The sequence below is a fragment of the Eumetopias jubatus genome, unplaced genomic scaffold, assembly GCF_037043125.1.
Source record: "Eumetopias jubatus isolate StellerSeaLion01/CBP00866 unplaced genomic scaffold, mEumJub1_p1.0 scaffold_16, whole genome shotgun sequence".
Taxonomy (NCBI): Eukaryota; Metazoa; Chordata; class Mammalia; order Carnivora; family Otariidae; genus Eumetopias; species Eumetopias jubatus.
This window is the reverse complement of record NW_028274822.1, coordinates 74,494,903-74,518,528: the sequence shown is the minus strand read 5'-3', so window position 1 is coordinate 74,518,528 and position 23,626 is coordinate 74,494,903. Positions and strand designations below refer to the sequence as shown.

The 23,626-nt window shown below is 49.9% G+C and overlaps 1 protein-coding gene across 1 annotated transcript in view; it reads left to right on the top strand.

Moving 5' to 3' along the window:
• Positions 1-23,626, top strand: part of MYO18B (myosin XVIIIB) — a 241,243-nt gene that overhangs the window by 69,331 nt on the left and 148,286 nt on the right. The window contains exons 18-22 of the mRNA XM_028124695.2: positions 2,115-2,298; positions 3,104-3,326; positions 6,739-6,848; positions 17,516-17,581; positions 22,321-22,449. Coding sequence (XP_027980496.1) covers positions 2,115-2,298; positions 3,104-3,326; positions 6,739-6,848; positions 17,516-17,581; positions 22,321-22,449 — 712 coding nt within the window. The remainder of the gene's footprint in view (positions 1-2,114; positions 2,299-3,103; positions 3,327-6,738; positions 6,849-17,515; positions 17,582-22,320; positions 22,450-23,626) is intronic.

Sequence of the window (23,626 nt, the reverse complement as noted above, 5' to 3'; positions counted from 1 at the left end):
TGAGCACAGGGAGGAGAGCATGGAGAGCCAGGGGACCTGAGTCAAGTTCCAGCCCTGCCCTTTCTCACCTGGGTGACCGTGGGCAGTCTCTTTCTCTCCTTTGGTTTTGTTGGCTTGTTTGGCTTCCTTCACGGTAAAATAAATGTGTTGGCCCAGGCTGCAAGATCGGGTGGATACTGCGCAGCTTTAGAGTCAGGCAAATGTTCAGTTTCTCCTTTCACCGCTTTTAAGCTGTGTGATGTGGGCCTCAGTTTCACATTCGGGGAAGTGGGAATGACGGGGCCAGGCTTCCGTGTTTGCTGTGAGGCTTTGGTGGCATAACGTAGTGGACGGCTTATGTTGGAGCCTGGTTCATAGCAGGCCCTCAGTGCACACCTGTGGCCTCATGCATCCTTTGGCTCTAACGTCCCATGGCTCCAGTCCCCTGGGCAAGGGGTGGAGGGGCAGGGAAAGGGGAGGCCAAGCCTTGTTGACCCGATGCTCTGGTGAGTGAGGGACATTCAGGGAAGAAGGAACAGCATGTGTAAGGTCGTGGCCCATGGGAGTGAAAGAACACCGCAGGTTTGAGGGTAAATTCCATTAGGATGTCTTGCGTGCTTGAGAGCCAAGCATTGGTGATTTTTGAGAGCAAACGGTGCTATTTTTTTTAAAGATTTTATTTATTTATTCATGAGAGACAGAGAGAGAGAGAGAGAGGCAGAGGGGGAAGCAGGCTCCCAAGGAGCAGGGAGCCTGATGCGGGGCTCCATCCCAGGACCCTGGGATCATGACCTGAGCCGAAGGCGGACGCTTAACCATCTGAGCCACCCAGGCGCCCAAACGGTGCTGTTTTAAAGGTGTAGTTTTACCCCCAGGAGTGCCAGATTCACCAGATTCACGGCTGGTCTAACATTCCAATTTCTGGATCCCACCTGATCTCTTTGGGGACTTGCTTTGTCCATAGGCTTCCCTGGAGGTGCCTATGTACACACAAGTTTCACTGCTTTGGTCCAACCTTTCTGTTCCATATATATCAAGCTGAGACCCAAAGCGAACATGACCTGCCCAAGGGCACACCTCCCACTGAAAACCGCCAAGTCAGATCTACCCACCCCAGAGCTGGGGCAGTCCACGTATGGGGATCAGGACTATGGGCACAGCCTCTTCTCCCTGTACCAGGGAGTGCTGCCCACCTCCCCCATGGCCCTGACCTCTCCTCTCAGAGCTCCTGCTTCTGGTGTGGGGGGCTTCCCCAGATCCTCCCCAGCTTTTTATTTCAATACCAGTGTAGTCAAGCCACTGTGAATCTTTATGCTCTACCCGGCATTTAACCACTTTAAATACCTTTGGATCGTCGGGACAACGATCCTTAATAGTTTGGATAGTCTGGTGAGGCATAGAAGGAGGTAGATAGCAGGGCGGCCTGGATTACAGAGAGTGATGGAAATTGCTTGCATGCTTTCACTGGAGGGGGAGGGGGCCGATGGGACCCGGGAGGCATGAAGCCTTCTCTGTGTCCCAGCCCCATTCGAGGGCACCACAGGGTCTTCCCGGCCTTCTTCGTCCTTATTGGCCCAAACAAGAAGGCAAGGCAGCTCAGATTCCTCAGAACAGACACGGAGCCCTGGCCCTACAGCTGTGCATTACAGGGGTGCCGAGGGAAGGCCCTGTCTGCCGCTGGGCATCAGGCCAGGCATTTCACTGATGCTCTCTTGCAGGGCCAGAAACTGCCTCTTCAGCCCGTGAGTTGTTCATTCTTGCATGAACCGTATAGTCTAAGCACCTACTATGTGCCAGATCCAGGGACCTACTATGTGCTGGGCCTGTTCTAGGGAGAACCAAGGTGGCTTTGCCCCCTAAGAAAGTGCAGGCTCAGTGGGATTCCTGCAGGTCCATCAGTGACGAGGATATCCAGTAGGTCTCGCTGCTCTTGCTGCTCGAAAATCGGGGGAGGGAGAGGCCTGGAGAAAGAAGCTGGCGTTTGCCACAAAGCAAAGGGACTGTGGATTAAAGTGTAGCAGCTAGGAGGTGTGTTTCAAGGGGAGGGTTCAGGAAGCAGGTTCGCGAGAAGCGAGGTGGGACTGTTCCCCCATGAGCCCCTAAAGTCCCTCTCTCTTTCCCGTCCTCCCTGCCAGGGAGGAGGTGAGGAGCCTGTTCCAGGCCCGGGCCAAGCTGCCCCCCGTGTGCCAGGCCGTGGCCGGCCTGGAGGGCACTACCCAGCAGGCCTTGCAGAGGAGCTGCGCAGTGAGGAGGGCGTTTGCCAGCAGCTTTGCCGCCGTGAAGAGGAAAGCCCCGTGCTCCCAGATCAAGCTACAGATGGTGAGCGCCGGGGCCTCCACCGCCCGGCTCCCCGCCCTCCTCCGGGATGAGTATCAGCCCGCATCACCTCACCTCCCCAGCAAGCCTGGAGAGGCAGGTCTCACCCTGCGCTCCACAAAGGAGGGAGCTGGGGCTCGGAGCAGCATAGAAACGTCCACCATCCCGCCCCTGATCTATCCAAGTCTGAGGCCAAAGGCTGGGCTCCTCCATGTTGCCTTGAGCAGCTGTGGCAAGGTCCCAGGATCCACGAATACCCTCTTGACCCGGGTGACAAATATCACAGCCAAACCAGCCCCGCCTGAGCTTCCTCAGTTCTCCAGTGCCTCATTTTCAGCACGAGGCTCTTGTTGGGGGAAGGCAGCGGGATCTAGCACTGGCTGGAAATAGGTCACCGAGGCACATCAATAACAAACGAGAACTCTGTGATTGGTCAGCGGTCAGGCTGAGTCCAGAAGGTGGGACATGGGAAAGGCAAGTTTTGAAAAAAGAAAATCTCATAGCATATTGTACCAGAAAAGCCTATAGGCCTGGGTCCTGGGTTCTAGCCCGCCTCTTCTGCGAGGGGTCTGTGTGACCTGGGGCCCTCCGGCTTGCCCTCAGTCTCCCCATCGGTTACAAGGGCTGTTATGAAGTTCCCCTTTTTCTCTTGAGTGCGAATCAGGCTGTAGGTAGGCAGTCCTTGGTATAGGACTTGGGGACCCCCAGAGATGCCCAGGCTAGGCTGAGTGTACGTTTGGGGAGCATCACTGTCCGTCTCATGCCAGGGCAGTGGACCTTGACCCCGTCCGTCTCCTCTTGGTCCTAGGATGCGCTGACCAACATGATCAGACGGTCTCAGATACACTTCATCCACTGCCTTGTGCCGGGCCCCGCGATGAAGAGCAGGGGCAGGCAGGGGTCTCTGACCCCAGCGCAGCCCGGAGGAGAAAAGCCGGGGACAGGCGGGCCTCTGTCCTTGGACATCCCGGCATTGAGGGTGCAGCTTGCGGGGTCCCACATCCTGGAGGCACTGCGTCTGCACAGGACAGGTAAGAGACAGCCAGGGAGCGAGCACCTTGTGTCTGAGTCCTTGACATGCCCGCCAGCTGGTAGCAACAAAGGGACGGGAGCACCAGCTACGTGCCTGAGCGTTCCACGCAGCATCTCGTTTTATTCTGTAAAATAGTGAGCCCATGGAAGGGAAGCTTTGATTACAGTTGGGAAAACGGAAGCTCCGAGAGGTGTTAGGACATGCTCAGGGTCGTGCAGTGGTTGGACAGGGCAGAGTTAAAGCCCGTCTTATCTCCTGAATGACATGTGCACTCCTGGAAAGCTAGGGCTGTGTCTGGCTCACCTTCCATTCAACAGCAGATGTCCAGGGAATTTCCACCTTGGGATGGCGAGTGAGATTCCCACAGTGAGCAATACCTTGGTCTTAAGATGCTCAGCCTGATTTGGGAGCTCAGGTGGGAACACGTAACAGGGGCGTACGTCGTCACCCGGGGATGCAGGAAGTACCAGATGCATAGAGAGGCGGGAGCTCCGTGCTCTCCCTGGGGAGACTAGGGCAAACCTCCGGGAGGAGGTAACGTCTTACTTGGGTCATGATACAAAGTAAGCGGCTCAAGTCTGGGAGGCAGACGAATCAGCATATGCAAAAGCCCAGAGGCAGGGGAGAGCCTGGGTTTTCGGGGATTTCGGGGACTGGGGGTTTTAAAGATGCACAGGGCAGTTGTGGCTGATGAGGCGGGCCGTCCGCTTTTGGAGGTTTGGTTTTCAGTGGGTCAAGCCGAGGAGATAAAGAGGGTGGCAGGGGGAAGACTGGAGTTGAATCAGAGGAATAAGTCTTCAGGTCTATATTTTAGAAAGCAAGCATGTGCCCAAGATTTCCACATAGCTCATCTTAGATGCTGAGTTGGCTCCGAATCCTTCTGATTCCTTTCTGCCTCTCAGACCCCAGAGGCCACCACGTGGATTCCCCTCCCTGACATTAGAAAGGGCTCAGGCATGGTCATTGTCTCTGCAGAGGATGGGGTGGCTGGGGCTGGTGGGGAGGCTGGCGAGGTGGGCACCTGTTCGTTGAACTTCTTTGTGGTCACTGGCGCCTGGCCTGTGGCCGTGGCCTTGTGTCCTCCCCCACCCCGTTAAGAGCCAGCACCTGGAGCACCAGGAATTTGACAGAGAAGCTGGAAGCAACTGGAAGCAAAGAAGAGACCCTCACTCTTCGGAGCATCTCATTGATTTTTCCTCCTGCTTGCATAACCACGGGCAAGGGGTGACAGATAATGTCGCAGGGGAAGAGCAGAATGGCCACAGTGGTGGCCGATCGATTCTGCCCAGCTGGCTGGCTGGCAGGAGGCGCTGGGCCTTTGCAGATACTCTGGACTACCCCGTTAGAGCCCCCGTGTGCATCCTCAGCCTGGGGTTCTCACTGCGGTGTCTGCCCTCTGCATTCTCAGTGCAGTTGCCTGGGGCAGGATGAAGTTTTCCAACCAAGTAAAGATTTGATGTCTCATGGTAGAACTTTCCACTTTCTGCCTCCCAGGCCTGGTCAGTTCCTCAATTTTTTCTGTTCCAAGTGGCTCCTGTGTCTCTTACACCATGTAAGAAATACATGTGCGCACACATGGATACACACACCTATCAAATATTTATGATTTTGAATTTGTGCACATCTGTGCGTATACCCACGTGCGCACATATATGCAGGGTATTGCGTGCCTCCAATGTGCTAGCACTGTGTCAAGACATATAATGACTGATGTCATTCTTACCAAGCCCTTAGCACAGCTCCTGGCATATAGCAGATGCGCATTAAACATTACACATTGTGCAGCCTGGTGGGCGTGGCTCTGACCCTGGAGCCGGTCGGCCTGGGCTTGGCTGTTGGCCAACACCGGGCAAGTCCCTCAATCATGCTTCTTTCCTCTGCCCTAATAGCTCAGGTCTCAGGGAGCTGATGAGCTGTTTGATGAGTCAGTAAGAGACTAACAGAAAAGTTGCCCGGATGTGGGAAAACCTCACTGCATGTTAGCATCTTATACACATCCATCATCAGATTCAATCCTTATAGCAACACTGTGACCAGATCTTGTTTTTCTCAGCTGACAGGTGAAGAACTTGAATTTCAAAGAGATGGGGTCATTCATGAAAAGTCAGAGGGCTAATAAGGGCCGAAATGGGATGGGAGCCCAGATCAGTCTGACCCGAAAGGGCACGCTTGTAATCTCCCAGCCCCTGTCTCTGTGTGGTCAGCATCCTGTGAACCTGGCCTAAGACTTCTTCACCCAGGGAGGCTTCCTGGATTCACCGCACGAACCCACCACCATCATAATGCCTCATGGTTCATGCATTTGGCTTCCTGTGAAGTCTCAAAGTGGAGTCAGATTTTACCAGACCTTCCACACCTTCTCCCATCCAGCCAGTGGAGGGGTCTTTTTGAGCCAACTGAGGGTCTACCATGCCCCTTGCATCCAGGACCAAGTCCAAACCTTGAGGCTTGGAACTTGACTTCAGTTTCCTTTGGGATCTGGTCCGTGCTCGTCTATGACCTCATTGTTGGCTACTCTCCACTGGATTAGTTACCGTTACTGTCTGGGTCTGAATCCCAGCTGGGGGAGTTACTGTCCTTGCCACTTTGGGCTAGGTGACTTGAACTCTCTGGGCCTCAATTTCCACATCTATAAAATGGGTCCAATGCTGGAGGTCCCTGAGTGTCTATAACACAAGGAAGTTGTTAACCTAGCATCTGGTACACAGAAGTGCTAAGTAAATGCTGGTTTCTGCTATGACTAAGGAGCCAGCCTTGGGTTTCCCCTCTCTGGTTCCCTCTGCCAAGATATCCCTTCCACACCCAATCCTGTGGCAAACTCTTACGGCTCCTTCGGAGGCCTGCTCTAACGTCACCTTCTCTTGGGAGCTTTCCACATGTCTCTGCCTGGTCGCCCCACAGAAGGGTACACCCTTGTCCATCCTACGTGCTAGCTTTTTTAAAAACCCTTGAAAATATCCAATGCAGCATTTCCCACATGCAGCCTGTGGGGTGGTCATAAATGTTGGACCAAAAAAATTTTTTCCCATGGTCCAACAGGTTTTAAGCAAAGCCAATCTGGCATCTTCCCTGCGGTGGTCCAAGGAGCCTTTTGGCATTGATGCTGCTGGTACACGGTGTGAACCTCCAGAGGGCAGGTGAAAGTGCTGTTTTTCAAACGTTCAGTGGAGAATTTTATAGGGTTTGTGTTCTGGGGAACACGTTTGGGAAATGCTGATTGAACCCAATCGCTTAAGTTGACAAGTGGGGAAACAGGCCCCAGGAAGTGGGTCCACCCAGCAAGTTCACTGCAGGCGGGGAGCAGGGCAGGGGCTGCCTCCGAGTCCAGGCCCCGGGCTGGTCTTCTCACTTGGACTTCTTGTTCTTCGGCTTGCTCCGGCCCCCCCCCACCTCCTCTCCCTTCCCCCCAGGCTACGCTGACCACATGGGGCTCGCTCAGTTTCGCCGGCGATTCCAGGTGCTGGACCCTCTCCTCATGAAGAAGCTTACGTTGGCCTCGGAGGGAATAGACGAGAGGAAGGTATGTGGGACAAGAGGGGGTGGAGGCCCTGGGTGTCTTCTGTTCCAGAGGGGATTGCCCCCCGGGGCGGGGCATCTGGACCAGTAGGGATCGGAGACCCGGAGCACCCATCTTAAAGCATCACCGTGAAAGCTTCCTCAGGGCCTTTGCACTAACTGTTCCCTCTGCCTGGAACCCGCCTCCCCAGTTTTGTTGTGGCTGGTGTCATCTTTCTATTCAGATGCTGGCCCAGAGCTCCTCACATCATCCTGTCCTGATGTGTGTATAGCACTTCCCTTCTCTGAAATTATGTACATTTCCTCTGTGTTTTCTGGCTTATAGCAAAAGGGCTCAATAAATTGTCCGTTGAATGAATGAATGAATGAATGAATGAATGAATACAAATGCCTAACCTTGTATTTCTGCCCCCGTGTGTCTTCTTTCTCCAACTCCACCATAAACTCCTATGGCGGAACCTTGTCTTTATCCCAGTGTCAAACCATCGATAGATATTTCTGCCTAGAATGGCCACTGGTCTGTCGATGATCACAGGGCCCTTTAGAATTTGCAAAGCCCTGCATCCTCCCGACAGCTTTGCAAACCGAGAGCCATTGCATCCCTCTTACAGATGAGAAAATGGAAGCACAAGGAGATGAATTGCCTCCCCTGAGGCCACACAGCCAAGCATTTGTGGGTTTTGTCCGTGAACCCAAGTTTGTTGCTTTCCAGGGAGGGTGGCTGAGAAGAGCAGGGCTCCAGGGTCAAACAGCTGCAGTTGGCTCCCGGCTGGGGCTGCGTGAATGTAAGCGAGCTATGGCATCTTTCTGCCTCAGTCTTCTCCTCTGTAAAGTGGGCACGACAATAATGCCTCCCTCCAGAAGGGGTTTAGAGGATTACATGCAGGGGAGGAGTTCATGGGCTTGACACTGCTGCATCGTAAGGTCTCAGTGTACGTGAACTACCATCATCAGCCTGAACGTCAGTACTGGCATTGGCATCCTCTTGCAAGGCCAGAGGGATGGCAACCGAGCCACCCAGACCCCATGTTCACAACCACATTGAGACTCCATCTCCAGGGGAGTGTGCCCACGTGTGTCTGAAATCATCAGCACTGGAATCCTCAATCGGGGAGTCACGAGGCGAGAAGAGTAAACGGAGTCACAAGTCTTAGGTCCTTTATGGCTTTTCACTGCAGTAGGGAGCAGGGTACAGGTCCCCTCCTGCAGACAAGGCAGCACCTTCGACGTAGCCCTGGGGAGGGGACATCAGACCTGACTGGTATGGTGCAGGGAAATCCCCTCCCTTGGTGGCAGCCCCTTTAGGAAGTCCTGAAACTGCTTGGCTTGATGCCACCAGCCAGTCTGTACCAATCTTCATGTGGGGTTCCTTGTCCTTGGTCAACCCAAACTTGATCTGTGTTTTGAGCATCTGGAATGGGGCCATGGAAAAGGTCTTGGGCTCTTCTGCAGTTGAAAACAGCACCGAGGTGGGGTGTGGGGGAGTTTTCTGCGGGGGCAATAGGTAGAGCATATGGTAGGATGCTATTCTGGACGATGCAGCAGTCCTGTTGTAGCCAAACCGAAACCACCTCCACACACATGCTGGAGGGCCTTGGAAAATGGAAAATTACAAGTGGAATGGACTTGGCTGGGAGTTTTTCGCTTCTTCTCATTCTCTTTTTATTTGCTCACAAATTTCATTTGCTACAGCATAGAATTTTGGTAGCAACAAAAGGAAACACCACCCTGCTTCTTATGAAAAAGCTGATAAATATTCATTTGCCAGGCAACGTGATGCCCCATGAATTATACATGAACACGTGCTTGGGTGGGCAAACTGTCAGCCTCTGTGTGCAAAGCAGTTAAGACCTCAGGATTGAAGAAGACAAGTTTGACAGCTGGGAGAGGTCAATATTGTCCTCAGACGCTAGATGGCAGCAGAGAGAATTCATTGTCATGGTGTGAAAGGGGCCCTGATGAGGTCCCCTGTGTGCCAAATACGTGGTACCCCACCAGGACTCTTTCCCAATAATGCACACTCATTTGGTGGGCACCTGCTGGATACTTTGTGTTCCTCGAACAAAAATAGCACGTGCCTTTTACCACATATGCGCAAACTCTCATTGCAAAATCGGCACGATGTGAAAAATTTCAGATGCTTCATCTGAAATAGACCTCAAAAGATAAAGTCTTCTTATTCTGGGGATTATCCCCATTTTATAGCAGAGGCAACTGAGGTCATCACCGCCCAGCCAGGTACTGGTGGAGCTGGGATTTGAACTTGGGATCTCAGATTCTGCACGCAGGGCTTTTTTTTTTTTTTTTTTTTTTGACTATTGTGGCACGGTACACACAGCATCAAATTTATCATCTTAACCATTTTTAAATGTACATTTCAGTGGGACTGAGCATTCATTATGTTGTGCAACCATCACCACCATCCGTCTCCAGCACCTCTGTCATCTCCTAAAACTGAAACTCTGCCCCCATTAAACATGGACTCCCCATTCTCCCCTCTCCTCCAGTCCCTGGTGACCACCATTCCACTTTCTGTCTCTATGAAGTGGATGGCTTTACCTCATATAAGTAGAATCACACAGTACTTGTCGTTTTGTGTCTGGCTGATTGCACTTAGCAGAATTCCTCAAGATTCATCCACATCTTAGCCTGTGTCAGAACCTCCTTCCTTTTAAGGATGAGTGGTATCCCATTGTGTATATATACACAGCATTTTGCTTATCCATCTGTCAGTGGACACTTGAGTTGCTTCCGCCTTTTGGCTATTGTGGAAAATGCTGCTATGTACATGCATGTGCAGCTAACTCTTTGAGACCCTGCTTTCATTTCTTTTGGGGTACATACCCAGATGTGGGATTGCTGGATCATATGGTAATCCCGTGTTTAATTTTTTTTGAGAAAATGCCACACTGTTCTCCACAGTGGCTGTACCATTTTATATTCCAACCAACAGTGCACATGGGTTCCAATTTCTCTGCATCCTTGCCAACACTGGTCATTTTCTGTTGTTTTTGTTTTTGTTTTGATGGGAGCCATCTGAAGGGGTGTGAAGTGGCATCCCGCTGTGGTTTTGATTTGCATTTCCTTGAAGATCCGTGATGTTGAGCATCTTTTCGTGTTCACATAAGACTTTTGAATGGGAGCCCTTTGAGGATAGGCAGGGTGACTGGTGACTTTCTGTACAGAATGTGCCACCCATGATATGTTAATTTAAAATCATTATCCTTGATTCCGTTCAGCTTTCACCCAGTGTCTGCTTTGCATCAGGCCTTGTGCTGGGTGCCAGAGATACGGGGATGGACAGAATATGATCTCACTGGGTGAGGGAAAGACTAAGGCTCTTTCCAAGCAGAGGGGTGGCTTTGGGACACTCCAGGGAGTGCCCCTAAAATGTTTGATGTTTGCAGGCAAGATGAGGCTGGGGCATTTAGGGAAGACTCCTCAGAGGAGGTGATGATTGAGTTGAGCCCTATGGGGGGTCCAGTGGCAAGGTTGCATGGCTAGTTTAGTGTGGCTGGAGCACAAAGGATGCCATGTGTCAAGAAGAGGGACTGAGGGTGTTGTCAGGGGCTGGGCCATGGGTCCTTGTTGGCAGGACAAGAGAGTCTGGGCTTTATCAGGTGGTCAGTGATGGTCAACTGAGAAGTTATTGGCAGGGGCATGGCCTAGAAACCTGACCTTCATTTTTGAACTAGCTTAAGCAAAATCATGAAGGAAGTCCAGTCCACTCTGTCCTTCCATGGTCCTGTCTAGGGAGCAGCATCGTCACCCTGATCGCCAGCTGTTCAAGACGCCCCCGTCCCATCTAGATACCCAGGCACATGCTCGGTTCTCCAGAATGACCCTGTCCCCCGCTCTGATCCCCTGGGGTCCCATTCCTCTCCCCCAGCTTATCCTGTCTAGCTAAGATTATGCAGCCACCTGCACTGAAGCCCACCCAGAATGACCACAAATGGTGGACTCTCAGGCAGGTCAGTCGAGGGGTTCTGTCAGCTCACCTTGGCCATGTCCCAGATTCTGGTCTCTTCGATCTCCCTGCTGCTCAGGCAGGACTTGCCAGGTCTCCCCGATCGATGTGAGGAAACCCTAAGGCCTGCCCTCTTCTCCTCAGAGTGCCTAGGTGTTGATCGATTTTAGCCAACAAAATCTGTCCTGCAGACTTGATCTGAAGAACACAATTAAGGGATGTCAATCTGTTGTCTCGAAGGCAGACCCTTGTGGACACCCCCAGTTTCCTCTGAATTTGTCTGAGCCCCTTTCTGTTGGGGAGGGGCCGCTAGGAGCCCAAGGCTGGGGGTAGGGAGAGCTGTCCACTGTACAGTGCTGAACCATTATTCAGGGGTTATCCCATGGCCTTAGCCCCTTCAGTGTATTCACCATTCTTTTCTTGCTCACCTTACTGACTTCCTCCAGTTGGGGTTTACTGTTTTAATAATCGTACACATTTTCCATTCAGTGTTTTTTTTTAAAGATTTTGTTTATTTATTTGATAAAGAGAATGAAAGAGAGAGAAGCAGGGAACCCAATGTGGGACTTGATCCCAAGACTCCAGGATTATGACCTGAGCTGAAGGCAGACGCTTAACCAACTGAGCTACCCAGGTGCCCCTCCATTCAGTGTTAACCAATCCAATTTGTGTGTGTGTGTGTGTGTGTGTGTGTGTGTTCATACAGCATTCTATATATGGTTCTGAGCATATGGAGTTAAATAACAGAGACATAGTCCCACCCTTATGGGTTGATTTGATCAGTGCTCCAGTGGTTGAAAGCATGTGGTTTAGAATCAGACTTGTATTCAAATCCTCATTTCTGCCATCTCTCCATTGATCCACACCCCTTGATATCTGACAGCTGCATGAACACGTGCAACACTCACAGGGCATAGCAAAGTGCCTGGCACCTAGCAGATATACAACAGATGGCAGCCATTGGGCCATGGTGGCCATTGGGTCATGGTGTGGGTTTCAGGAAAGAGGTGCTGTGCTCACAGCAGCCAAATGGCTCCCTGAATGAGCATTCAATTCCACAGACACGGATTCTTCACACCACACTACATGCTGAGAAGTGATTTGGGCAAGAATTCCCTTCCATGGCTCTCCATTATTCCTGGAGTCTCTCATTGCCTGTCTGGCATGTTCAGCTTAATGTGAGATGTCAGATCACATGCTTATTGGGTGCATCCTTGTCGAACATCGGAGAGAACACTCTTTGCATTGTTTTAGGACACAAAGGGCCTCTGTAAGTGGAGGCATGAGCTGGGCTTCTCCCAGGTGATTCAACAACTCATAATTTGAGCCTGGGAGGGTGGAAGTAAAGGGTGTGTCATCACTCTACAGAAGCCCAGGAGGGCCTGATAACCTCTGAACCTCTATCAGTTATTAGGATTTACTGACACGTAGCATGAGCCAGGCGCGAGAGTGAGCACTCTGTGCATTATGATAGCTGCTTGGTGGTCTGTGTTAAGCCCCACATTGAAGCCCACAAAAGGTTTCTACTGACTGATTTTTTGTTTTCTTGAGAGTATAGGTCACCACTTTCCAGTTTCTTTGTATGTCTTGTATATTTCTCTTTTTTTTGGCAGAAAACTGGACATTTTATTTTATTTTTTTTAAAGATTTTATTTATTTATTTAATTGACAGAAAGAGAGAGAGAGACAGCGAGAGAGGGAACACGAGCAGGGGGAGGGTCAGAGGGAGAAGCAGGCTTCCCGCGGAGCAGGGAGCCCGATGCGGGGCTCGATCCCAGGACCCTGAGATCATGACCTGAGCCGAAGGCAGTCGCTTAACCAACTGAGCCACCCAGGCGCCCCGAAAACTGGACATTTTAGGTAATAAATAATAGCATCTCCAGATTCTAATCTTTCCCCAGTTATTTAGTAATATATGTGGACTAGATTTATGGAGTCTGTCTCCCCCATGGTATGAGGTTACTGATATCTCTTTTTGGGTTTTTCATTCCTGTTTTTATTATAAATCCTGGATTCTCAGGGCCTGCCCCTTTGTCAGCAAAGCTTAGCACAGGTTGTAATCAAACACCGTGAATCTGCAAGCCTTTCCCTGATTCAGTGGAGCTACGTGTGGGTTGGGAACTGTAGTCAATGTTCAGACACTCACCGTTGTGCCACAGATTTGACTCTTTGGCCCTTTCACAGATTTTCTGTCTGTGTACATGGCCTTATGTTTAGATAGGGATGTGTAGATAGCTGGGGGCTCTCTCAGTCTCTTCTGAGCCTGCGTGTAACCTTGAGCCTGTGTGCAGCCCTCCAGATGACCAGGCACATGTGGGGGCTTGTCAAGGCCCACAGGGCTGTCCATTCCCTATGTCCCTTCATCAAGTTTCGGGCTAGTCAATGTTTATTGCTTGCCCCAGTCCAGATAACAATCTTACACTAGCTGTGCTATTGACCTTCTCCATTTCTTTGCTGCCAAGATCACTACTGTTTCTGACAATGATCCTGGGCGTGGAATTTTCCTGTACTTCACTCTGTCTAAGTGAGCCCCCTCTCTCCCAGCAATGCCACTGGTTTTTACAGCTTGCCTCTCCCTGCAGGATTACCACAGTGCCAGAGATTGGTGGGGGACTGGAACCACCCTGGTCAAGATGGTTGCAATCTCCCACTGTTCTTACCTGAGATTCAGTAGTTTTTTTGTTTTGTTTTTTTTTTTTTAGCAAACGCTTCTCCATTTGTTGTATCCCCTTGCTCAATTTCCAGAGTATTGAACTTGTTGCTTTCAAAAATTGTATCCATTTTTATCACTGTTTTTTTGGGAGGAGCAGAGGATTTCTCAAGCTCCTTCCTCCACCATTCTGTAAGTCTCACTCCCACGTGTTACCTCTGTGACCTCATTAAAGCTCCACTCCATCCTTGGAAGATGGACATGATTACCCCATCTTGTAGCACAGGACACGGGGGATCAGGGAGGAGGTATGGCATGCTCAGGATCACACAGCCAATGAGTAGTGGAACTGGACAGGATCCCAGCATCAGAAGGCAGAGAACAAGCTCAAGAATCTGATTCCTTGGGGTTGGATCTCCCTCCACCATTTCCCAATACGTGATTTCATTACACCGGCCTTCACTTTCTTTGTAAAACAGGCATCAAGTCGTACCTGTTGCAGAGGTTTGAAAATAAAATGAGTTATGTGGCAAGCACCGAGAGCCATGCTCAGACTCAAAAGCACAAGAGCAGACTGTTTCCTTGGAGCAAAATGGCCATCGTTTTATTCCGCATTCCATGTGGGGAGGGATAAACCTCAAATACCTGGATAATTAGGGTGGAATAGCTGATTCCTTAAAGATGCGGGACAGGGAAGAAATCTGTTACAGTAATCCAAATTCTTGCCTGTCTTCCATCAACTGGTTGCTGGACAGTGATTGACATTGTGTAGAAAAAAATCCAATCACTGGTTAATTGACCTAAACAAGTGCCAATTTCATATGGTTCAATCTAAGAGTAATATTCATTATGATAATCAGAGCAATCAACTGCAACATCGCTTACAAAGCCCTTTACACATAGTCTCCGTTAATCGTGCCAACACCCGTATGGTCAATGTAGGGCACATTAGCGCCATTTTGCAGGCAAGGAAAATGAGGGCAAGAAGCATAGTTCAATGTCTGCAGCCACCCGTTGGCTCTATCCTTTGGGATGTAAGCGTTCTTGCCTGTAAAACGAGATCAACAAGACAGAATGTCTTTGTTAGGCTTGATCTTGGCTACACAGACATCTACAGGGCTCTAAGAAAGTGGGGAGATGGGAAAGAATCCTCAGATATCAGGTGTTTGGGGGTGTACTTGAGAAAAGGAGGCTCAGTTTATGTTCTGTAGCACCTCTACCAAGTTTTGACCAAGACTGAACCAGTAGGACTCATTCAAGGACTTTAGTAGGACTAACTACTCATGTCTGTTGAGCGCTTACTATATGGCAGGTGCAGCATGGAGTCTTCTGCAAGAACAACCACAGAATCTTCCAGAATAGATGCTGTTATTTCTCCCTCATGTTTCTGAAGAGGAGCCCAGAGCTCAGAGTAAAGGTCTTGTCCAAGGTCACACAGTTATGAGTGGTAAAACCAGGCAGGATCTCAGCCCAGGTGGATCTACCTTCTCCAAATCCTGATTTCCCCCCCCCAAACATCTACTCTGGGTGTTAACACCAACGCCAACTTAGAAAAATTTCGTTGGCTGTAGGTTTCATTTATTTTTCATCCATCCGTCTTATTTGCAGTCAATTTTTATTTTGTTTTGCTCTTGTACAGGGAGAAAAGATGCTGTGTTTTGGATATATTGGTTTTTATGCATTCTGCTGCCTACAGCTCCCTGGGAACATTTTTGGCTAAAATGTAATAAGTAAAACCACTGAATTTGAGGGAGGGGCGTTATGGAATGTTCTTCTAGGAGGTCAGAGGAAGAAAATTGCTCCTAGATGAAAGTCTTGGATCAGACTTTTAAAAAAGCATTTTTTTAAGAGTATCTTAGGAAATTTTCTGTGGTGCCCATGACCCGTGGAACTGAAACTTATCTAGTGAATTACACCAGACCTGAAATACCTTTTGTTTTTTGCCTGTGGTAATTACTTTTCTGACAGTTTATTCCGAAAATAGACTGTGATTTTCAGTGAATGGAAGGTCCATGAGGGTTGGTGTGGAGGTGGAGTGGGAGGTGAATCGCAGGCACCACGGAAGCCAGTGTTAACCTGTATTTTCCTGAGGGTACACATCTCCGGCAGGGCTGTTTCAGAGCCCGCATACCTTGATGACAAAGGAAAATCCCACGACATGGCTGTGATTTGGCCAAGGCTGCGTTCAAGAAATGTCTTTGAGTGAATTTAGGTCTCCCGCGTGGGTCTGCCCTTCTCCTTCCACCCCACCCCGCACACTTCCACCTCCGTTGGATCACTTGTTCCTTTGTTCGCTCTGTCATCATATTTATTGAGCTCCTACTGTGTGCCTAGAACAGTACCAGGTGCAGCAGAGGAAGTAAGAAATGAAGCAAACACTGGCTCCCCCCGGCCCATACTCTCGCTTGGGCACACATGCCATTTATTCAGGAAGTATTTGTGAAGGTTGAGGTTGTCTCTGGCAGGTACAATGGGGGAAGGACAGAGTGCAGGGGAGGCTGTCACAGCAAACTTCAGGCACACAGCAGGTGATGTTCCTAGTGGCCTAGGGGCCTCTGGAGCTATCCTGGGCACTCGAGGTGGTTAAATCATAGATGGTGCAGTGTGGCCCAACAGACCTCGATTCTAATCTGGCTCTGCCCCCATGTGACTTATAACCTTGAAGAAATGCCTTCATTTGTTGTTGTTGTTGTTGTTATTTTAATTGTGGTGAAATATACACAACATAAAATTTATCACTTTATTTTTTAAAATATTTTATTTATTTATTTGAGGGAGAGAGAGAGTGTGAGTGAGAGAACATGTGTTGGGAGGACAGGCAGAAGGAGAGGGAGAAGCAGGCTCCCCGCTGAGCAGGGAGCCAGACCTGGGGCTCGATCCAAGGACCCCGGGATCATGACCTGAGCCGAAGGCAGACGCTTAACTGACTGAGCCACCCAGGTGCCCCTATCATTTTAACTATTTTTAAGTGTGCAGTTCAGCAGCCTTAAGCATATTCATACTGCCGTGCAACCATCACCACCATCCGTCTCCAGAACACGTCATCTTGCAAAACTGGAACCCTGTCCCCATTAAACATTAACTCCCCCTTCCCCCTCCCCAGCCCCTAGCACCCACCATTCTATTCTCTGTTTCCATGAGTTTGCTTAGTCTAAGTACCTCATATAAGGATTTGTCTTTGTGTGACTGGTTTATTTCACTTAGCATCGGGTTCATCCACGTTGTAGCATGGCTCAGAATTTCCTTCCCTTTTATTTTTTTTAAAGATTTTATTTATTTATTTATGTTTTAGAGAGAGAGCATGCAAGTGGGGGGTGGGAGGGAGGTCTAGAGGGAGAGAATTCCAAGCAGACTCCCTACTGAGCACAGAGCCCAATGTGGGGCTCAGTCTCACGACCCTGAGATCATGACCTGAGCCGAAATCAAAAGTCAGATGCTCAACCGACTGCGCCACCCGGGCGCCCCATTTCCTTCACTTTTAAAACTGATTAATATCCTCTTGGGTGTATATCCTATGTTTTATGTATCTATTCATCTGTGGACGGACCCTGGGTTGCTTCCACCTCTTGGCTGTTGTGAATAACCCTGCTATGAACGTGGGCATCCCACTATCTGTTGAAGTCCCTGCTTTCACTTCGTTTGGGTATACACCCAAAAGGAGAATTGTGGGATCCTACGGTAATCCTGTATTTAATTTTTAAAGGAACTGCCATACTGTTTTCCAGAGCAGACACATCCTTCATTGACTTTTGCATCTTTGGGTGTTTTTTTTTTTTTCCACCACCATGGGCGTGGTGGTGTGAGGACCCACCTCCGGTTGCCATGGTGACATAAGGAGATGTGTCTGTGAGGGTCCCAGCAGAGTGGATGGCACACAGGAGGTGCTCGGTACCTGCTCGTCTTCTGCACTTGCCCGGGTGAGGTGGGGCTCTGGTGCTCAGACTCCCAGACACATGGAGTCATCCTCTCTTTCCCGATGCCTCAGCCAGCCAGCCTGACCTCCCACAGGGGTCTGTCTCATTCTGTCTCTCTTTAACTCTCCTCTTCTCCCCAGGCTGTGGAGGAGCTCCTGCAGACCTTGGATCTGGAGAAGAAGGCAGTGGTCGTTGGGCACAGCCAAGTGAGTAGAGTTTCTTTCTTAGGTCACTCCGTTCATCCCATCGAGGACCCAGATGTGCCCCGATTCTTGTCCTACTTCATCGTCTGCTGGTGGCCTCCTTTTCAGCACACTGAAGACGGGGCTGGCGATTATTTTCTGCCCTGGCTATCTGACAAGGCCAGGAGTATAATATGTTATAATATGGGAGGAAATAACATTGGGAAATATCATTTGTTAGAGGTTCGTTACCCTCCCAGGGACCAAAGCGGTCTGGAATCGTTAACATCTTGCACCTCAGTATGACTTTCTGAGCCTCAGGAAGAGGTGCTTTAGAACCCGAGAAGGAACACTCATCTTCACTCAGAGCCTTGTAACTTTTACTTTGCAACCAACACTAACCCAACTATAGTCCCGGCTGATTAGCAGCAGTAAGTGAAAGGTTAGGGTTCCATGAGAAGGCATGTGATTTTAATATTGAGAGAAAGAGCTTTTCCCAAACTGGTGTTGAGCCAAAAGACTTTCCCATAATATTTCAACATTTAGAGAAGAATTTCACAGAGTCCTGATATGCTCATATATCCTCTCGGTTTTCAAGAAGGAAAATATCGAATTTAGGGCTTCCCAAACTCTTTGACCATGGGATTTCCACCCTTTTGTGGAAGACCCCTTACCATCTCCCAGAACTAGTGTTCCATGGGTTCTGGTTTGGGAAGTAGGGTACAGAGATGGTAAACTCAAGGGTCATGTGGGTCAAAGTTCAAAATTAGGAACTGGAGAGAGAATAAACCAAAGGAAAAATTGCTCCATTCCCTTCCCCACTCATCTGCTGATTGACTAACACCAACCCATAAACTTTTGTCGATCACCTCCACCTCCAGCCGTCATGTGAGGTGCTGGGGGAGGGGCCCTGGTCTCCAGAAGCCCACCGTGGTGGCATTACTGGCCATTAGTCATTCTCGGAACCCTGAGTAGCCTGTCCCATCAAACCCGCTTCCTTGCAGAGCCCACAGTCATTCATACAGTCCTTGCCCCATAGACACACAGGCTTCTCCCCACAGGCCTCTTGCTCTTGCTAAAATGTGTGGTGGGAGCTATACTGTACTGTGGTCTCAACCTGATTTATCCAGCTAGGAGTTGGCAGTGACTGGACCTTTGTAGACCTTTCCAGTAGAGGGAACAAACCTGTGGGTCCCTGGGCTACCGCCCGTGGCCAGGAGCTATGCCAGGCCCTTCACGTATTGTTCCTTGTTTCCCTCAAAACTTCTTGTGAGATAATTAGCAAATCCCTTCTTTACTGTGCCTCTGGGAAGTAAGCCTCTTTTCAAGGCCTTCCAGTTACCTAGGAGTAGTTATAACTCCCGTGAAAACCAGTATCGCATGGAATCCCAGGGTTTTTTCAATACACTGTGAGTTCTGCTATTTATTAGTGGAAATGTATCACATAGTCTTTACCTGTACATAGGTCTTTATGGCCCAGATTCAGAGCGCTACCTCTTCAGCTCCAAGAACATCATCCCTGTGGACCAGCAGTTCTCAAAATACGGTCCCTGGACCAGCCGCCACAGCAGCATCCCCTGAGAGTTTGCTAGAAACATCAACGCTCAGGTGCCCCCACCCCAGACCTAGTGAATCGGAAACTCCGGGGGGTGGGGGCGGGACCCAGAAGTCTGGGTTGTAACAAGCCCTCTAGGGGATCCCAGCACATGTTCAAGTTTGAGAACCACTGGTCTGGATAATTACTCGGTTCTTTTTTTTTTCCATGAATATAAAAATCAGTCTCTATCATCCCAGAGGCTTTTGTAGAGCAGGGAAGAAAACAGAGGAGGAGAAGTCTTCATACACATTTTCACATGGTGAGGGCAAGAAATCTAGAAGCCAAAACGTTCCAATAACAACAACAACAACAAAGCCATTGTTCTCGAGTAATACTTGGTATTCGTTAAGAAACAGTCAAGAGCAAATTAAAGTCAACATATCCTTTGGAAGCCAGGCTAGCCTGTGATCTTTTAGGGGAGATGAAAGTCTTAGGCATGGCAGGACCAGACACTTCGTAAGTGGGAAGGTCCTGAAGAGGAGGAAGGGACAGGTAGATCTGATCCATACCCCGGCTCTGCTGCTTCCTAACTGTGGGGCTCCTGAGTGAGTCAGTGCTGCTCTCTTAACCTCTCTCCCCTCATCTGTAAGACGGAGCCACCGCTTCCTACCCCCCAAATGGGCTGTGGGAATCAGGCGATTTTCATTTACTGGTGGAATGCATTTGTCAGCGGGGCGAGACGTTTATCAAATAGGCTAACATTGTCATGTTTGAAGAATGAATCTCCTCTAATCTGGAAAATGACTAGGACAGGGGCTGGTTCCTTAGCAGTCCCAGATATGGGGGCTGTTATCTTATCAGATTTTTTAAAACTGTGGCCTTCAGCATTTTTAGAGGAAAAAGAGCTTGCATGAGCAGTGGCCCCCACAGATTCCTTAAATGTGGGGCTGTTGGGATGTTGCACTCTGGTTGGGTCCGATAAGCCACTGGACCCATGAAAAGCAAATAATTTAGATGTTTCTTTGTGATTCTCAGCCTCTGGGGCCTTATCAAGGCCTGTGCTGAGGGCCATGACATTTATGAAAAAGGTGGAAACCTACTGCCATTGGCTCTGTGGTTGGCAAGATGCTCTTTAAAAGGAAAAAAAAAAAATCAAGATAAGATTCTGCACAGCCGATGACTTATTCCCGCTCTGTGTATGGTCGTTTCCAATTATCTTTTTAATGAAAGCTTCATACTTAATCAATAGTAGTTTTGGCAGCACCCGCCGCCTTTTGTAATATACGAACTAGAGCTGTCATCATTTTGATCATTGATTTTTTTTTAATAGCAGCTTTTGGGACTCGCTAGCTTGTGAAATTAATACAGTCATTATTGAGGCAATCTGATAGGTAATGAGTCAATCGTGTCTTTATTTCAATGAGGCTAATTGCCTTGGTGGCTCTGGCTGATAGGAAGTGTTCCGTAAGGCCAGGGAAGGTAGCAAAACAGACTTCATACCGATTGGGCATGCAAATTCTCATTGTCCCATCAATGTGGGTTCGCTGCGGGATAGGCGGGGTGGTCTCCGTTACAGCAAATACGTTTAAGGGACTGGCCAATCGATGGAGACCCTTTGTTCTACCTGGGAATCAAACTGCAATTCAACCCCAAACTTCAGACGTTGGTATCGTAGCGAAGGAGGAAATGAAGCTTCCTGTTGACAATGAGAATGCGGTACTGGTGGAGACCTTGGCTCTGGGGCTCGTCAGCCACGTGAACTGGAGTCAGTTACATAAAATCTCCCTGGGCCAAGAGATTTCTCATAAGGTTGCTCTTTATTAAAATGGGACATAGGAGAAAGAGCTTTGAAAAACCTAGATGCCATGCAAATGTTAATTACATTCAGTGGTAACTGTAGTTGGGCCTGGAGTCAGGCGGAGGGAGATAGTCCTGTTGTCACCACTTGCTGGTGGAAGGTCATGGGGGGATGCCATTTTTAGCCTTAGTTTCTCCTTCCATAAAATGGGATCGCCATAACTACCATATAGGATGATGCATGTGAAGTACTTTCCCTGCATATATCAAGGGTTTGGGGTTCTGATCCACAGCATTGATGGATAATGTGCCTGATTGCTTGATATTATCACTGATTAAGATTATTGTCACTGATTAAGATAACGTCACTGATGGATCCAGGGCCCCTGGAGACATTGAACATCTTTGGGGGTGATAAGCCACATCTGGCAAAGAAACACGCCGGGCTGGTCATAGAAATTAGCAGCACTTCTCAGATGCCCATAGAAATGGGCATCTGAGAAGTGACCCATGCTCCTGTCACTGACTCAGCTCCCCAGCCATTAGGGCGTCTTTGCTTTGCCTCTGGGAGGTGAGGCTGACTGCCTACCCTACCATGGCTGGCCGGAACCGGCCTGGCCCCAAAGCGTCGGGTTCTCTGAAAATCCTTGTGTGCCCTGCAGTCAACGGAAGATGGCCCTGCGGGGTGCCAAGGAGGCATCGATCACTTTGCTGAAGAGGGGCCTCCATCCATTATTGATGAGCAGAGGCCTGGGAGTCGCGGGCCACCCACTGTTTTTCCGTTAGATGCCTGAGCACCCTCTGTGGGTGGCACTAGCCCGGCCCCCAGTCCTGGCCAAGGAGGGCTGCCCTCACTCCCCCGCAGCATTCTCTGCTCCTCCTTATAGGGCAGGACTGAGTATTTCTAGGGTATTGTTTCTCTCAGATGGCATGCGGCCCTTACCAGAAAGAATGCACATTCCTGGGCCTGACCCTAAACCCATACATTCCACCTTTCCTGGGGCGAAGCCTGGGAATCTCTGTTTCCCACGCTCTCCTGGCCATTGTGGTGCACAGAGCTATTTAGGCCAGGTCCCTCCTCGCTGTGGTTTTTCAAGTGAATGTGTGCCTGGGTCCCCTGAGGATCATGTTAAAATGTTGCTTTGATTCAGCAGGCCTGGGGTGGGGTCCCAGATTCTACATTTCTAACAAACTCCCTGGTGGTGACAATGCCACTCATGGGGGCCACATTCTGAGCATCCAGGGGCTAGAAGAAGGGAAAGAGGAACCATCAAGGGGCAAGATGCTTTGATCATTTAGACCCTCCATCTAAATGCACCTGCCAACAGATATCTCGGGTGGAGGCAAGAGAATTGGCTTCTCAGTGGCAACCGTCTTGCACTCCAGATTCAGCCCAATAGGAGTCACCTGCCACCTTCTCTCCTTCCAGGTTTTCCTCAAGGCAGGTGTGGTCTCTAGGCTTGAGAGGCAGCGGGAGAAGCTGACGTCTCACAAGATCCTTTTATTCCAGGCGGCTTGTAAGGGCTTTCTGTCTCGGCAGGAATTCAAGAAGCTGAAGGTATGGCAGCCACCATGCCTCGTCAACCCTGCAGAGGTGCGAGGTCCTGGCAAAGCAGCATCTGAGCTGATCTGGGGGCTGTGACCGCGCGCGTGCGCACATCTCACACTCGTGCTCGTGCAGGAATCCCTGCGGGATATTAACATACGGTGGGTCTGGGGTGAGCACGGGGCTCTGCAGGTCTCCCGTGATGGTGCCAGTCCTACTGGCCCGTGGGCTCGCCCTGACTGGCGGGACTTTAAGGTGACACTTTGCAAGATGTTAGGATTGTTTCTAGGACATTGACATCAAATTACCAACGATGTCAGACTTGATCTAGATTATCACGGGGTGGTCCGAGCCCCGCTGGGTCGGTTATGTTTTCCACCTGTCCCATCGCTGGAGAACTTGGCTTTCATGGGTCAGCAGGCAGGGCGTGACAGGACCTGGCCACTGAGGCTTTGGGGACCAAAGGGCCAGTTGGGTGTCTGCAGTCTTGAGCCACCCTGGGCCACTATCGTCAGAGACCTTGGGAGACTGAATTTCCTCTCTGGAGCTTGGGCAATGGAGAAAAGGCAGCACGGCTCTGGAGATGCACAAGGACTATGCATGACGCTCGCGTAGCTGGGTCAAGGTGAAATGGGGTCCTGTGCGCTTAGCACGGCACGTGCCATCGAGCAGCTGTTCTATAAACACTGGCTGCTCCTCCCTTAGTAGCCTCATCATTAAGTACTACAGCTACCATGCAGTCTCATGACATGTGCCTCGAGTTCATGTAAATCTGTAAATTCAAGTATACGCACTTGGCAAAAGCAGGCAAAGGCAAGAACATTAATAATTAAAATTTTGTGGGCAACTCCACCGGCCCACTGCTCTCCAGTAGCTTATGCCCTTGGAATGATTTAAAGTAGAGGTTAATGAAGACCCCGGATTCTGTCTGCACCCAGGCTGCAGGAGTACAAAATCCCAACCCCACCATCAGGCAGCGGTGTGGTGCTGAGCACATGACTGGGCTGCTCTGTGCCTCAGTTTCCCCACCTGTAAAATGGAAATGAGAGTAATGCCTACATTCCCGGGGGCTGCAGCGAGGACTGAGCTAAGTCTGTAAGGTGCCCAGTGCGCTGCCTGGCCTGCAGGGACAACCATACCAGCTGGACAAGCATTGGCTTTTGTGATGGTGATGACGGGGATGGATGTG